This window comes from Athene cunicularia (genome assembly GCF_003259725.1).
Source record: "Athene cunicularia isolate RWA chromosome 5 unlocalized genomic scaffold, athCun1 chr5_part3, whole genome shotgun sequence".
NCBI lineage: Eukaryota > Metazoa > Chordata > Aves > Strigiformes > Strigidae > Athene > Athene cunicularia.
In genome coordinates this window covers 9,207,707-9,223,532 of record NW_020799103.1, presented here as the reverse complement: position 1 = coordinate 9,223,532, position 15,826 = coordinate 9,207,707, and the positions used below count along the sequence as shown (strand labels likewise).

The window sequence follows — 15,826 nt, the reverse complement described above, 5'->3', positions numbered from 1 at the left end:
CCAGGTCTGTTGTCCTTTGTATTTTTCCAGTGTCTGAAGTTTGTTATTTAAACAACTTAAAGTGGAAAGTAACCTTGTAATACTCAAACTGTATAAGTTTCTGTAGCATACTCTTTGTATGGAAACATTGGAAAAAATAAGATAGAGACTGACAATCCAAATGAGAAAGGGATTTAAATTATAATAACTAGCCTGTGCTACTGGAACGCTTACCGCTGGTGGAGTGGAGTCACGCTGGAATCTTTCAGACAGTGTTTACGGTGGTGACAGGATGACCTGCTTTACAAAATTACTTAATTGCTGACAGTTCTCAAAGTGTGTAGAAAAGTAGTTCACTCCTTACACAGCTGTAATGAAGGCTTCTAACCATTGTAAGCACAACTCTAAAAAGGACAACTAACTTTCAAACTCTGCGTTTATTTCATGAGAATGCAATGTGTAATACACTGGTTAGTATTTATCCCTGTTGATTTTGCTACTCTTTACAGTCAAATTTAATGATTTTATGTTTATAGTTGCTGCTATTTAAGTCGAAGATTAAATCAGCTATCAAGCCATGATCCATTGTGGAAAAGACACTGCAAGAAGTACTGGCTTATTTCAGAGTAAGTATGGTTGTTTTAAGCTTTTTTTTCTGTGAAAATAAGGCTTGTGTTATAGTGCTGTCTGTTTATGTCAACATTGATTCTAGTAACTCTTAAGACTGAATAGGTATTCACCAGCTTCTCACCAGCTTCAAACCAATGAAAGGTTAGAGGTACCAAAAATGTTAATTTCCAGAAAAACTTCATGAATGTACAAGTGTTAAAAAGTTTTTTGAATGGGTAGAGAAGTGCTCTGCTAATACCTGGGCTGAAAGAGAAGCTGCAGCTTGACCTTGTCAGATACCAGATGTTCTGTGGAGGAAGGTAATATTCTGAGTGCTGTAATTATCAGGGGTACAACTGGATGGTTGTGTCAAGGGCTAGAGAAATCTTAAAGGTGACATGAAGACTTCTCAACTGTTAAATTTTTATTTAGGTGTAGGAAGCTGTACTAAATCTTTTAGACTGAGCATGCTGATTAGAGCTTGAGGAGTTGGAATATATCCTAACACAAAATGCAAGGGTTGCTAGAGTGTGGAGGCAAGCATCCTTTGTCAGATGTTAGTCAGCACTTTTTTAGCAGTCCTTCTTCCCACAGCCTGCTGTTGTGCCTGTAAGGAGAACTGGATATGCAGTAACTCCTTAAGAAACTGACTTTCCAGATCAGTGCACAGAGTTCTCATTTAACTTTCTGGTTTGCTTCTTAATCTTTCTTATTGGGTGAATAAAGGAGTTTAACTAATGCAGTAGGTAAAAAATGTGGGATTTTTTTTTGGTTTTTCTTTTTCTGAAGACCTCCTCTATGTATGTGTGGAATGTGATGTGAATTAGTTATTCAGCACTTCTAAGATTTAATAATAGAGAGCACTCTGTTTAAAGGAATACTATTTCTAGATTTACCCTGATACTGAGTACCCAAATGTTTTCCAATTCTTTCTCAAGTTGCTGTTGAAAGCATGCTGGAAATAATTGAGTTTATGTAGCTTCATGTGGCTCAAAGTCTTCCTGGCTTAATATTATGCATACTATTTCTGCCAAATAACAAGTATTAACTTCTTGGGTTTAGAAGTCAAGCTTTTTAGGCTGGTATTTAAACTTATTTTCTTAATTTCCACGTAGAGAGGAAAAAAGTCAACGAAATCAGAGCTGGAAAGCCATCTTCATCAGTACCTACTCTGACCTCGGAAGATACATCCGATACTATGCTACATTGAAAAAAGCCTGGGATGACCTAGAGAAATACTTAGGACAGCGGTGTCCTCGGATGATTGGTTCTTTGAAAGGTACGGTGTGATACCCACGTTCTCTAGTAGGTTGGCTGATGTGACACCCTCTGTTATTAAGCTTCATACTGCTTCCATCCTAGGTGTGTACCTCAGCTGCTAGAGTCCTGAAAGTCAAGTAGATGTGCTTTCCCTTCCCCTCCAGTAAATGAGTAAATCAAACCACAGGCATAGTTTTTGCCCAGTTACTAATGATCCATAGATTCTCTGAAGATTTCCCTTCAGAGAAGACATTATTTTTTTCTAGTGACCAGTATGCTGTCTTTATCTCTGAATAATCAGAAAATGAGTAAACTTTTACTGCTTTTGTCTTTGGTTGCTGTGACTGAAATTTTTGTTTATTATTTTTAGTGTAATAATTCTGTTACTTCAAGGATCTGGGACTTGTGGTGATTTCATTTGTGAGATTTTCTTAAGACCCAACTAAAACACTTTCACATAAAAACAGGCATTCTAAACTAAAGCCAAACGAAAAGGAAGTGTGTTTTTTTTCTCTTCTGTAGGTCTTACTGTGTTCCTCTAATGAAAGTAAATCAGTGGCTGAACAAAAATTCTGACTTTTTTTTTTTCCAGATTCTCTTTTCAGATTGTTTGTATTTTAATACTTTAAGTATTTCCAGCATTCAGGTTCATAAATCTTAACAGAACAAAGCATACAGCAAGTTTGGGCTTTTCTGGTTTAGGGACAAAATAGCTTTTACATTTTCAACTGTACTTTAGTATTCTGTATGAAATTGACTGTTAGACCACGATGTTTGATTTAACATGCTGTAGACAGGAATGCTATAGACAGTGATTCCTACATAAATCTTGCATGTTTCTTGGCTTGCTGGATAGTGCAGGATTTTGCTAAATATTTGTGAGTAACAGAACATGGTTAGAATTTAATACTTACTGTTTTCTTAAAAAAAAATAAAAAGTTACTTCTGAGTGTTAGTGAGGGAATGTCTTTTTAGGAAAAAGCCAAAAGGGTTATGTGTAGCTTGAACTCTTGTAACACAGGCCACAGTACTTGATGTAAGTATCCATGCCTTGATTTCTGTAACTTCCATGCTGCTCTACTGAAAACTCAGACTTTGCTCAGGCATACAGAACCACTGAATTGTCAGTCAAGTATTTCCTCAATAAAATGGAAAGTATCTGTGTTGGAGGTGTTGAAATGAACAGATTTTACCACAGTTTTACTTTCAAAATGCTCCCAAGGAATTTGGTGCAATGAAGCTTTTCTTTGTCGACAGAAATAAATGTAAAATTATCAATTTCCACACTTGAATAGTGACGGCAGGTTTTAGCAGGAGCTCTTCCATAATTTTTTAATACCGTTTGTGCAGTATCTTCTTTCAATGAATTGTTAAATTATGGCACATAAATGAAATGGATAATGAATATGAAAAGGGTTTAAAAAAAAAAATCACCCAAAAATCTGTGATTGAAACAGACGACACAGGCCAGCCATTTGATCTTTGCTAGAAGTGAGGGTGTGGAAACCCCCTGAGGTGTGTGCGGAGGTGTAAGAGTAGTTACTCCACACCCCCTTCAGTTGATGATGATATGAAAATCCCCTTGTTAAAACCCATTTATTGCATCAGATTCCAGGTGGATGGTGGCTGCAGCCAACATTTCTTTGTTACTGATTGGACTGGAAACTGAAAGAATGATGAAAGAGTAAAATCAATATTGCCTAAAAGTTTTAACTGGGACTTTGTCAGCTAATGACAATACTGTGGGGAAAAGGTTCATTTCACTTTATAAATCCTTTCTGCTCAAGTCAGGCCTGTTGAGATTTTGCTGGATGGAGATTGGTACTGTATTAAGTAATCAGTTAAAATTCCTTTTTAATTTATGTAGTATTAATTCTGTGCCAACTAGCATAAAGTAAAATCACCAAATACTGACTTGAGTCCATGTTCATTTGATCGAGGCACTTACAGATTCCATGCTTTGTATCTGAAATACTTGATTTTTAGTGATTCTGGCCACTAGCATGAATTTAATGAGTGGAAGATTTTTGAGACCATCCTAGTAGACAGCCACATCCCAAAGTTGAAATGAATTTATCTTGCTTTTGTATGTCTCTTAGTTCACTTTCCCTGAATTGTAAGTGGCAATATACTTTGAAATATATATTCCTTTTGTGATAACTTAAAGAATCCATAATGCTAAAGTTTCTGGGGCTACTTAAAATTCTCTTTGACAGTTGAAAACATGCTGTTATGTCTAGAATGTAGCTCTTTTTTGCCTTATTTCTAGCCATGCAGCTCAGATGAAATGATGTGAAATAAAATTTTAAAGGAGAGGTCTTAACACATCCTCTTAATTCACCTTTGTCAGGAACAGCATACTGGGCACTTGGGGGCAGAGTAGTGAAGCAGCATGAAATTTGAGTTTTGTAGGAGCAGCAGTTCTTGATTTTCCCCCTCCAAAACTGCCACTTAATACTCTATTTCTTTTTGTACACAGAGAGTGTGCGAGAGGAAGATCTTGATGCTGTGGAAGCACAAATAGGTTGCAAACTCCCTGATGACTATCGATGTTCTTTTCGTATTCATAATGGACAGAAGCTAGTTGTTCCTGGGTAAGGAGCAAAAATTACATACCAAGTTATTAATTCCTTTTGTATTTCTTGGATAGCTCATTTATTAAAAAGATAAAATGTCTGCCGAACAGGATAGATTAAGCGTTTATATGTATTGTAACTGAGTGACTGCTTGAAGTGACACTTTTAGAATTGCCTGTCTTCTAGTCCCAGAAGTAATTGAAAACAGTGTAGATTTCTAATTACTCAAATTACTCTTATAACTTCAGTCCTTTTTCCTAGTGATAAATCCCCCCCCCCCCCCCTTTTTTTTTTTTTTGGTAATAACTAAAGCTTCCAACTGTTAGACTTTTAATCATAGCACTGCAAGTTGCTCCCCTGAAGTTTTGCTTTGTATTACATAAGGAAATTAGCCTCTTGCACTCTTCAGGCTTCATTATTTAATAACTCTTTTCTTTAAAATTGTTAGGGAATAACTTTCAAACCAGGTAGTCATTTTAAGTAGAATCAAAATGTCAGTTCTGCAAATCAACTTTTCTCAGTAGAAGTTGTTAAAATTTTTATGCGGCTTCAGCAATTAAAAACTCCTTCTACATCAAGGTTAGAAGGCAAATGACAAACATGATTTCCTGTCTTCCAGCTATAGAAAAAGTTAGCAGGTCAGCACTTGATGAAGTGCTGCAAACATTAGAAAAAGATGAAGAGTGTCTGTAGGGGCAATGTGTTGATGTTTCTCTACCAAAACCTTCACCACACAGGAAAGAAGGTGCAGCTTTCTCCAATTCTGGTGTTGAATGTGCAGAAACAGTTTTATGCAACCATAAGGATAACTCCTAGTTCTGTTTCTTTTCCAGGAGAGACTTTTTTTTTTTTTAAGAGAGGAGATAGGTGCCCTAGTTCTGTAGACTTCAAATGGAGCTCTGCAGCTTGTGTGCTTCCTGCTCTTCCTACTACTTTTTCCCTCCCACGATGCCTCCACTGGGATGATGTGCGTGTGGAAGGGCTGAAGGAGCAGCTGCGTGCCTTTGAGCTTGAACAGCTGCCGGTGGGCTGTGGTCCATTGCCATGCCCTCAAAGTGAAGGCCTGAGCCTTACAGGTTGACAAACCTTGTTGGTGGAGCACTGACTGGAGGATTAGTTAGGTCTGACATGTGGGACCCTGGAGCAAGAAAGTCTGCCTGCCATGCTGTGAGTGGAAGGTGTGGTCCTCCTGTTGGGGACAGGCTGCTTTCCTGTGGGAGAAGAATACTGGAAAGGTCAGGCATAGGTAGTGGAAGCCTGTGCAGCAAGTTGTTGGCATGTTAGATCAGAAATGGAGGATATTTGGGACTAGTTTTTAGATGCTTCAGGTTTCTGCATTTGGATGTTAGCATTGCTTTTTAAACTGTAGAACCTGCTAATTCCAGGCAAGACTCCATAAGGAAAAAGAGGAATGGAACCTGTTGCCCAAGATGGGAGCAGCATATATCATGCTGACATGTGGCAGCTCGCACCTGAGTCACTGCTTTCATAACACCAGTAAAAGCTTGGCATCTGCAAGAGTTTACATCTGAGAGTATCAGTGAAAGGCAGATTCGGAGGGAGTATGGGTGGGGAGGTGTACACTACAGGTTTATGTACTCCTCCTATTGCTAAGCGCACTGCTGTAGTGTGTGCCCTTGTAGTAGTTTAATTTGATCATGTTACCCCTTTTTATAATTATTCCATTGTTTTCCCCTTTATTACATTGAGTGTAAGTTGCTTGGGTTTTTTTATTTTCACCCTAGCTCTCATGTAGCCCAACATTCATATCAACATTGGCTTCAGCTTCCGATGCTCCATTCCTAATCTGTTACGTATTTCAGATTAGTACTACTTTTGTCCAAACGTATATATTCTTTCTTACCTATAGAGAGGCTTCTTTTACTGTGTTCAATGTCACTTCATTACTGTCAAAAACAAACAAATAAAAAATCCCATCCTTTGGAGTGATGCTTACAAAAAGCTAGAGGAAAAAATTAGAGATGGTTGCTGCTCTTGCCGTGTCATGCTGATGATTGTCTCATTCTTTCCTTGCATGTCTGTTTACTTGTTTCTGTATGCCTTCGTTTTATACTGAGATTATAATCTCTCTGATGCAATGGTTATTTTGCTTGTTTACTTCTCAGCCTTTTCTCCAAAGCATGGCTCACTGTAGTTTGGATCAACGACTGTTACTATAGCGGCTTGGTGTACTAATTGAAAAATTGTGGATGCTTTGATAGTATTGAAATGAGCTTGCACAAAACTTGAGATATGGAGCACTGGTTATTATTGTATTGTGTTACTGTAGGAAGCTACATCAACTATGAAAGGCTTCTTTGAAGTACTTGCAGACATGATGGGAATCATCAGCACAATTTAAAATGGTGTTTTGGGATGCACAAAACATAGAAGGAAATGTTTATCTTAGAGCCATCAAGCCTCCACTTGTGAAGGTTGATGTTGCAAACTAATAACCTAGTTCAGCACCTGGATATTAGACTTGGACTTCATCTAAGTCTGATATGCATCTAGAGCATTGACGGAATCAGTACTCAGAAAAGCTTTTAAAACTCTCTTTGCCTCGTGAGTGGTATCGCCTGTTGATATTCTCTGTTGTTGTTGTTGTTGTCTGTTTAGTTTGATGGGAAGCATGGCACTGTCGAACCACTACCGCTCCGAAGACTTGTTGGATATTGACACAGCGGCTGGCGGTTTTCAGCAGAGGCTGGGACTGAAGCAATGCCTTCCTCTTACCTTTTGCATTCATACTGGCCTGAGTCAATACATGGCCCTGGAGAGTGTGGAGGGACGAAATAAATATGAGATCTTCTATCAATGTCCAGTAAGCAAGATATGTTTATACTCCTGAATGTACTTTTCTAATGATTGATGGTGTCCCTTTGCATGTGATCAGATACCTGAAATATTTTACGTAGCAGAAAGTGAATACTTGGAGATCGTATTTGTTTGTTACTTGCCCCTGAGTTGCCATCAAGTTTTCATCAAAGCTCATAAGTGGAATGGTTAGTAAGTGAAGGGAATTTACATGAAGTGACTAATGGCTATAGAAATTTCTATAGGTTCATTATGATGGACGACAGTCATCTTTATCAGAAGGTATTAATTCAATTTGTTAAAACTATGGCAGGTATGTCCCTGTTTCTGTAAGGAGGAAAAGCTTCTCCGTTATGGAAGATCAGCATCTGTGTAGATCTCCTCCCCCAGATATGTTAAATGTAAACTTACAACAATTAATTATACCCCTTGGTTTGTAAGCAAAACTTACTCTCCAGTAAAACAACAAATTGCTCTTAAACAGCTCTTTTTATAGAATGTCATTATTTGAGTATTTTTCATATTTTTTACAGCTGGAGTATTTTTACATAGGCATTTTGTTGCTAGTGAAGCTTAAGGATTATACCTAACAAGATTTTAGCCCCCTCTCTCCTTACACGTGCCCTGATGATTTCCCTGCTCCCCCTTGCCAAAAGAATAGCGGGTTGAGTAAAGGATGTTTCTTGTAAAAAAAAGATTGGGATCATCATCCTGTTGTGGAATTCCTGGCTGTTTTCAAAGCATGTAGCAATGAGATTTCTAGGGAATGTCTTGATAATGGATCACTTGAAGGATGCTAAGATCTCCCTTTGTATTATGCTGAGTATTTAAACCTTCTGAATAATGCTCAGGAACTTGGAAGGTTACTTCTACTTTGGTTCATCTGCGGACAGGCCTGCTTGTTTCAGGGGAGAACATGGTCTTACAGGAGCTGGGATTGTTTAGCCTGGAGAAGGCTTGGAGGAATCTTACCATTTTTATAAATAACTGATAGAAGGGCATAAAGAAGTCAGAGCTAGACTTTTCTCAGCGATGCCTGCCCAATGACAGAAGAGGCAATAGGCACCAGCTGAAACACGGGAAACAATCTGGACATACACAAAAAATGTTTTTACTGGGAGTGTGGTTGAACGCTGGAACAGACTACCCGGAGCGGTAGTCTTTGTCCTTGGAGAGAATCAAAACCCAACCAGGGATGATCCTGGGCGACGTGTTCTAGCTGACCCTGCCTCAAGCAGAGGGACTAGACTGATCATCTCCAGAGGTCTCTTCCAACTTGAGCTGTTCTGTGCTTCTCTTCTAAGCCAATATTTTTGGGGACCTTGTTTGTTTAATGATGCATTAAATCTGATTTTATGTGCATGAGCCTTAGTGGAATGTTCATGCTGTGTATTCAGTGATCATGTGAGCACTCATGGGGACAGGCATGTATTTGAATATCTGACAGGGAGTATAATGATGCATTAAGCAGGCAGGTTTTACATTTAGTGAATATAGGGAAAGTTTCCTATGTTATATTTCAGATATATTGAATTTTAACCTTGAAAGTCTCATGCTCTCCTTCTAACGAACTTCTTTCCCTTGTAGGACCAAATGGCTCGCAATCCGTCTGCTATTGATATGTTCATTACAGGTAGCACTTTAGATAAAATATTCTGCAAAATGTTTTAAGTGCACTGTTTAGAAAATGCATGTCGGTGTGACTTGAACAAAGCAAGCATTCTAAATTTTCTGTGCTACTTGTAAGACAGTGACCCACTTCAAAACATCAGTGGTTACTTGAAATGAGATGTTTTCTCTTATTACAGCTTGTCCTTCTGTGTGTCTGGTATACAAATCAAGTGTCCTAACCTGTCTAACAGGGTGAGCAAAACCTTTAAGTTAGCCATCACAGAGGTGATATAAACAGTTATTAAATACAACACCCAAGTGGACAGAAAGGTTTTTGTTGGATTTTCTTTCCCCCCCAGTAGTTTTTGCAAACATGATAGAAGTTGATTAGATTTCATTAAGGGATACAAAATATTTTCAACTATAAACATAGCTTGCAGAGGAAAACCTTTCTGGACTTTTTTATTTGCCTGATTGCTTTGCTCAAAGGATAAAGGAGGGAGGGGAAAACTGTGTGATTGTTGTATGGTTATCTAGTAATCTGTTGTGATCATCTGTCTGACATGTACATTGGCTGGAGTAGTGTTTTGATTATTTCTTTTTATTAATCCACTGGAATCTGGTAACTGTGGCTATGTCTAAATTAATTCCTTTCACTTGGTGGGAGAGCTGACGTGTAATAAATGGCACCAAGATTAATATTAAAATTTAGCCTTGTACATTTCTTAAGATACATGTATTAATATTACAATGAGAAACCACATTAGGCAATGCTATGCCATTGCTAGTTTGAGTTGAAGGTAGTCAAGACTCTTAGCCACGCAAATTTTAGGAAAACTTTTTATGTACTGATTGATTCCATGAACTGATTTCAGTGTGAAGTAGTCAACCTGTCATCTGTTTTACAAAGGTCTTAGTGCAGAATGCTTTGTGTGCTTTAGAACCATCATGGGAAAGATACAGCAAAAGCTCAGTTACTTGCTTCTTTCCACCTGAGGATGACATAATACTTTAAAGTTACTCTGTAGCTAATTGGAATTCCTGCTCAGGGTTGCTTCTTCTGTGGAACTGATTCAACGGTGAGGCGATCTGACATCATATTTAAATGTATTCCACTTGGCTGAAAGGGTTAATCTTGGATTATCACAGAGTGGAGGGAAGGTTTCAGATACAGCATTTATCTTGTCATTTTGAAGGTGGCAGTGTAAATTGGTCCACTTTCTCCATTTGGAGTTACTTTATACAAGGTTTGCATTTTGTGGATTAGTGGTAGAAAGGAAGATAATAACCTTGGAGTTCCTTAGACTTCCAAAAGATCAAAGGACAGTACACAGCACTCGCTCTAAGGAAGCAGCAGTAAATCCACTTAATCTAACAGGAGTGGTAGTACTTGATAACACGTCAGTGAAGGTGAGGATGATGTTTTCCTAGTATTTAGGCTTAAATCCAGTTTTATATCAGTAATATTGACAAATAGTTGAAGAACTCTGTACTTTTCTATTGAACTCTATAGTGCAATGCTTGGAAGATTTATGGCTGAGAAATTCTTTTATGGAGCGCTGGTATGTCTTGTATGAAACTCTCTTCTTTGAGAGTTAAATGTGACAGCTTGACTGTCTACTTAGAAATCAAGCTGTTCCTAAATAATGGCTGTAGGTGTATGAAAAGCTATTCTCAGACAATAGCTGTAAGTGTATGAAAATCCCAAATTCTTTGGAATGACACACATACAGCCTTAGTCTTCTGGGTTTGTAGCAGGAGCATGGAGTGTGTGTCTGTGACTTATCCCCAGTTTGAAGGAGAGGGAAATTCTACATATGGAAACTATTCATATGGAAACCTGGATCTCAAAACAAAGTCCATAAATCCACCAGCAGGCTTGCATGCCTCTTGTAGGTAGAACAGCTGGGAATAGCTATACAAATAGTATAGGCCACTATATTGTTTTCTTTCTCAGTCACAGCAGGACAGTCATGAACAAGAAACCAGATGATGAGAGACACCAGCATTTGAAGACCATGATTATAAAGTGAAATACTTAACTAAGAGATTCTTTGTTTGCTGTGTCAATAACTCTTAGTTCTTGGTTGGTTGGTTTCTCCAAATGGTCTTTGTTGGTAGAATGGACTGGAATATTGACTGACTCATATAAGTAAGTCTGAGAGTTTATTAAAAAATATTCAAAGCTTTAAACTGTCTCTTTGGTAGTGTTTATTGTAATGTGCTGAATGGTAAATTTGCCTGTCCTTATGAATACTTTTCTTCTTTGGCATTTAGGTACATCTTACTTGGAATGGTTTACATCCTATGTAAACAAAGTTGTTACTGGTGGTTATCCTATCATCAGAGACCAGATTTTCAGGTATTGTGTCTGGGATTTATAACCTCACTGCAAGGTTTTGATACTTCTTTTAGAATGCTGACCCCTTTCCAAGTAGTTATGGGTATCTGATACAAAAGCTGCTGGTGGAGAGGAGAAAGCTTGTGAAACTTACTGAAGATAAAGCTGTAAAACAGAATGCTTAAAGAAACTTTTTTTTTTAACCAGAAGATTCAGAGTTTGTAACTTTGCATTAATGGGACCAGAATTTTGCTTTATAACTGATGTGAAGTTTAGCTAACGGCATAATATTTATTCTGCTTGCCATGAGTGTGCTGCTGCTGCAGGACTGTTTTGAGTTATTAAAAAAGCAATTTTTTTCAGTGAACTGGTTTCCAAAATAAATAGGACTTGTTCGGATGTTTAAATCTTCATACACTTTAATTTCTTCTAAATATAAGTCATAACCTTAATTCTGTAAAACTGGGATGCTATAGAACCAAGTTCCTGATCTGTAAATTAATTTGCTCTAGGAGTTCCTAGTTTGTGTTTTTTAAACAGCATAATGACACATCCTTATTAAACAAGTGGGTCTTCATTGACTTTGGATCAAATTATACATCTAGCTTAATACAAACGTTAACGGAGGTAGAAAGAGATCCACAGCTCTGTGAGTTTAGGTTATGGGGAAGCACACATCCTGAAGACACGGCATACCTACATCCTTAATTTCATTGCCAAATGAAGTTAAGAATTAGTTTTAACCTAACACCATAGTGTTCTTATTAGTAATTAACTAATCACTTTACATCTTTAGTTTTCTCTGCTGAGTGTACAGTTATTTGCGGAGTTAAATGTTTTCCTTTCTGTAGGTATGTGCATGATAAAGAATGTGTTGCTACCACAGGAGATATCACTGTTTCTGTGTCCACATCTTTTCTACCTGAGCTCAGTTCTGTACATCCACCGCATTATTTCTTCACTTACAGAATCAGGTAAAAATAACAACTGAATTAAGTCTTGTAACACAGGAAGGACCTATGTAATGTCCAAAACACCCGTTGTTGCAAATTTATGCACAGCACTCAAAAACATCCTAAAATGAATAGGATGTGCACACCATGCTGTACTTTATAATTTAAAAAATACTTTGGTAACGGGTAAATACAGTGATGGGTGGGGGAAAGAAGTTACAAGTAGCTCTTCTGATTTGGAAAGGAGTAAATAATAATAGATAGTGATGCAGAGGCAGGGAGGTGGAGCCCGATAACTGATTCTGTATACTTTACCTTTAGTGGGGTTTTTTGCTGTTGTGGTTTAAACCTGACCAGCATCCAAACACCACACAGCTGCTCGCTCACCCATCCCCATCCTGGGGAATGGGTGAGAGAATTGGAGGGTAAGGAGACTTACAGATTGAGATAAAAACAATAATTGTAATAAAATAAAAAAAAATAATAGTAATAATAGAAAATACAAACAAGTAATACATAATGTGACTGCTCACCACCTGCTGTCTGATGCCCAGCCTGTTCCCAGCCGGCGGTCCCAGAGAATCCTGAAACCACAATCCCGGAAGCTGGAGTGAGCTTCCTGATCAACCCTCCTCTATATACTGAGCATGATGTTACATCATCTGGAATATTCCACTGGCCAGTTTGGGTCCCTTGCTCTGGCTGTGCTCCCTTCCCAGCTTCTTGTGTACCTGTGCACTAGCAGGACATGGGAAGTTAAAAAGTTCTCGATTTCTTAGCAACAGGTAAAAACGACAGTGCGTTATCAACATTCTTCTCATATCAAATCCCATACTGAATCCAAACCACAGCACTATTCTAGCTACTAAGAAGGGGAAAAAAAAAAATTAGCTCTATCTTAGCCAAAACCAGGACATTTGCCCAGTCTATTTTGAGAGAGATCCCAAGGACACTAAAGCATTTCTTAAAATATATGAAAGTAGTTACATAACGATGAAGTATGCTGTTTGCCTCCTAGAATTGAAATGTCCAAAGATGCTCTTCCTGAGAAGGCTTGTCAGCTGGACAGTCGATACTGGAAAATAACAAATGCCAAAGGTGCTGTAGAAGAAGTTCAGGGTCCTGGAGTAGTTGGTAAGTAAAAGATGGCCTTTACAAACTCAATAGAACGGTTTTGTATTTAATGTACATGTTATGAAAGCTGTTAGTAGCTGTTTCTCAGGGTGACAGGGGGTAATACTTGTAGTTTGTATCAAAATCATTTTGTTGCTTGAAAGAAAGGGATGTGTATCCGTCTGTTTTGTCTTTAAAGTTCTTTTTGCAAGGGTTGTCTGAACATCTTCGTAGTTAAACACTCAGGTTTTTAACACCAGTAGTTGCTGAGAATCATTTATGCATCCACTGGAATATAAAATGATCTGAGTACGTTATGGAGTGCAAGTGCTTCAGCAAACTGCTAAATTGTAGTTCTACTTCAGTTCTTACTCTTGTGACCTCATATTTTACCAACAGGGGAGTTTCCAATCATCAGTCCAGGGAGAGTCTATGAATATACCAGCTGCACTACGTTTTCCACAACATCTGGATATATGGAGGGGTATTACACCTTCCATTGCCTCTACTACAAGGACAAATTCTTTAATGTCACAATTCCCAGATTTCATATGGTGTGTCCAACATTCAAGGTGTCCACGGCACGAATGGTAAGCGGAGATGCAGTTGTGCTTATCTGAGGGTTTTTTTCCCTGACCTCCTGTTTTCTGAGAACACTTGAATTAATTTTCATAGGACAGTGTAACTTTATTGAAACTTCACCGTCATTTCATTTTTCAGTTTTGAATCTTTTCTTTAAAATTGCTTTTTCAGAATAATTTCTTAAAAAAAAAAAGATCTAAAAGTATCTGTCTTTATGAATTCTTTTCAGCTTCTGGAATGTTTATCAATAAGAAAACAATTCTTGGTGCAAAAATTAGAGTTCTGAACAGTGTTCATATTGATAATTTCATACAAAACATGCACCAATTAAGACTCAGTCCAGCAACTGTAGTAACCTTCGTAGGCAGTTTGTACATCGGTAAAGCCATGTATCCTCACTGCGTTGACATGTCATGCTTCCAGTTTAATACAAGACCCTCGGCCCCAGCTTTCATAGGACACTACATGGCTTCAGGTCTTCTTCCAAGCCTTCACCTCTGGTATCAGGGTCAAACCTAGTTTTATCAGTCAGACCAGGGGCCTGTGAGGTCTCGACAGAGGTAAAATGGGACCATTTTGTTGTCCTGTGTTTGAACACAACTGCCTCTCAGGATGCACAGAAATACGTACATGTGTGTATGTCTGTCTGTCCAGGGCATATTTCAGAGTTCTTTGTACCTAGAAGCATGGCACTGCATTAGCTGTTTGCATTTCATAGTTGTTTTAAATATTCTGCCTTGGTATGACCACACTCATCTGTTTTAGCCATAATAGGGTTATCTACTTTTTTCAGCAAGAAAGGTTCAGTTAATGACAATTTAAAAATTACAGTGGTCTGTACAATGTTCATTAGTTCTCACTGAAAGTGCATTTCATAAAGTCACTTAATGACTTTGCAAATCTGCTTTAGCTTGCTCTTAATTGTAAGGTAGTTTTAGTTCTGACATTGCAGGTTAACTGTATAATTTCTCCCTTTGCTTTGGCATGTTTAGGGAAGAATGCTTTATTTTATCACTAGCATAGCCCTCATTTAGTGACTGTTTCAGCCAGAATGTGGAAGTCTTTGTGCAAGCACTGCGTCTTTCCCCGGGGGTAGATGTCTACTTGCACACTTCCTCAGGTTTTTCAGGGATATGAGACCCTTGTTACCAGTATCTCCCACAGGAAGCGCCAGCAGATGTCGTGCTTCTAACAGAAAATGGCATCTCTTAACTCTTGCTCACATTTGTGGAAGTTGTAACTTCCTTCCATTCAGTTGACTGTAAAATAATTTTTCTCTTTTGCTCTACCTCTATTTTAAGGGTAGTAATGACCCTTTGTTTTTAAACTACTTTTAGTAAAAGACAGCGTAAGCTGCCAAGACAGCTGGTACAGCCGAGATACTGAATTGTGGCTTTGCATAATTATACGTATCAAATAAAGAAGGCTAATGGATATTTACTGAGTTAAAGGTCAAGCAGTTTGGCAAAATGATCTCTAATGCAAATTAAACTTTGTAATTGTAAGGAGCCGGTTTTAGGATGTAGAATATAATGTCAGCTCCAGGGGATTGATGTGATAATGCAAACTTCAGATGTTTCTAGGTAATTGGCAGTGCTTTCTTATAACTAGCTGGAATGAGATATTTTAATACGGATGTATTTTGTATTAGGAAACAAATCATAATGAATATGCAGTGGATGAAGATGAAGATTCCACAGACACTGATGAATATGAAGATCGACGTAGAGTGTTGGACATTCCTGCGCCTTCTAGACGCTGCCCACGTCATACCTGATGGGATTTTTTTTTTTTTTTTTTCAAAACAAAACAAACTCTTTTCAGAAGCTGAATTCTTTGGGGCTAGTGCATAAGAATATTTCTGACTATTGTAAAATGAACTTTCCGTTGCACATCAGGGCAACTAGCATGAATGTTGGTGCCAGTTCTAATATTCATCAGAGTATAACTTCTTTTTCTCCTGGTTTGGAAGTGGGGAGGGGGCT

The 15,826-nt window shown here is 38.1% G+C and overlaps 1 protein-coding gene across 1 annotated transcript; it reads left to right on the top strand.

The window, feature by feature from the left end:
* Nucleotides 1-504: 504 nt before the first annotated feature.
* Nucleotides 505-15,823, top strand: FBXO3 (F-box protein 3; the record flags this gene model as incomplete). The annotated part of the gene is made up of 10 exons (XM_026850701.1): nucleotides 505-605; nucleotides 1,704-1,867; nucleotides 4,328-4,442; nucleotides 7,044-7,248; nucleotides 8,829-8,874; nucleotides 11,130-11,214; nucleotides 12,045-12,167; nucleotides 13,165-13,280; nucleotides 13,659-13,849; nucleotides 15,493-15,823. Coding segments are annotated over 10 exons (1,272 nt in total), but the record flags the coding sequence as incomplete, so codon positions are not given.
* Nucleotides 15,824-15,826: the final 3 nt, after the last annotated feature.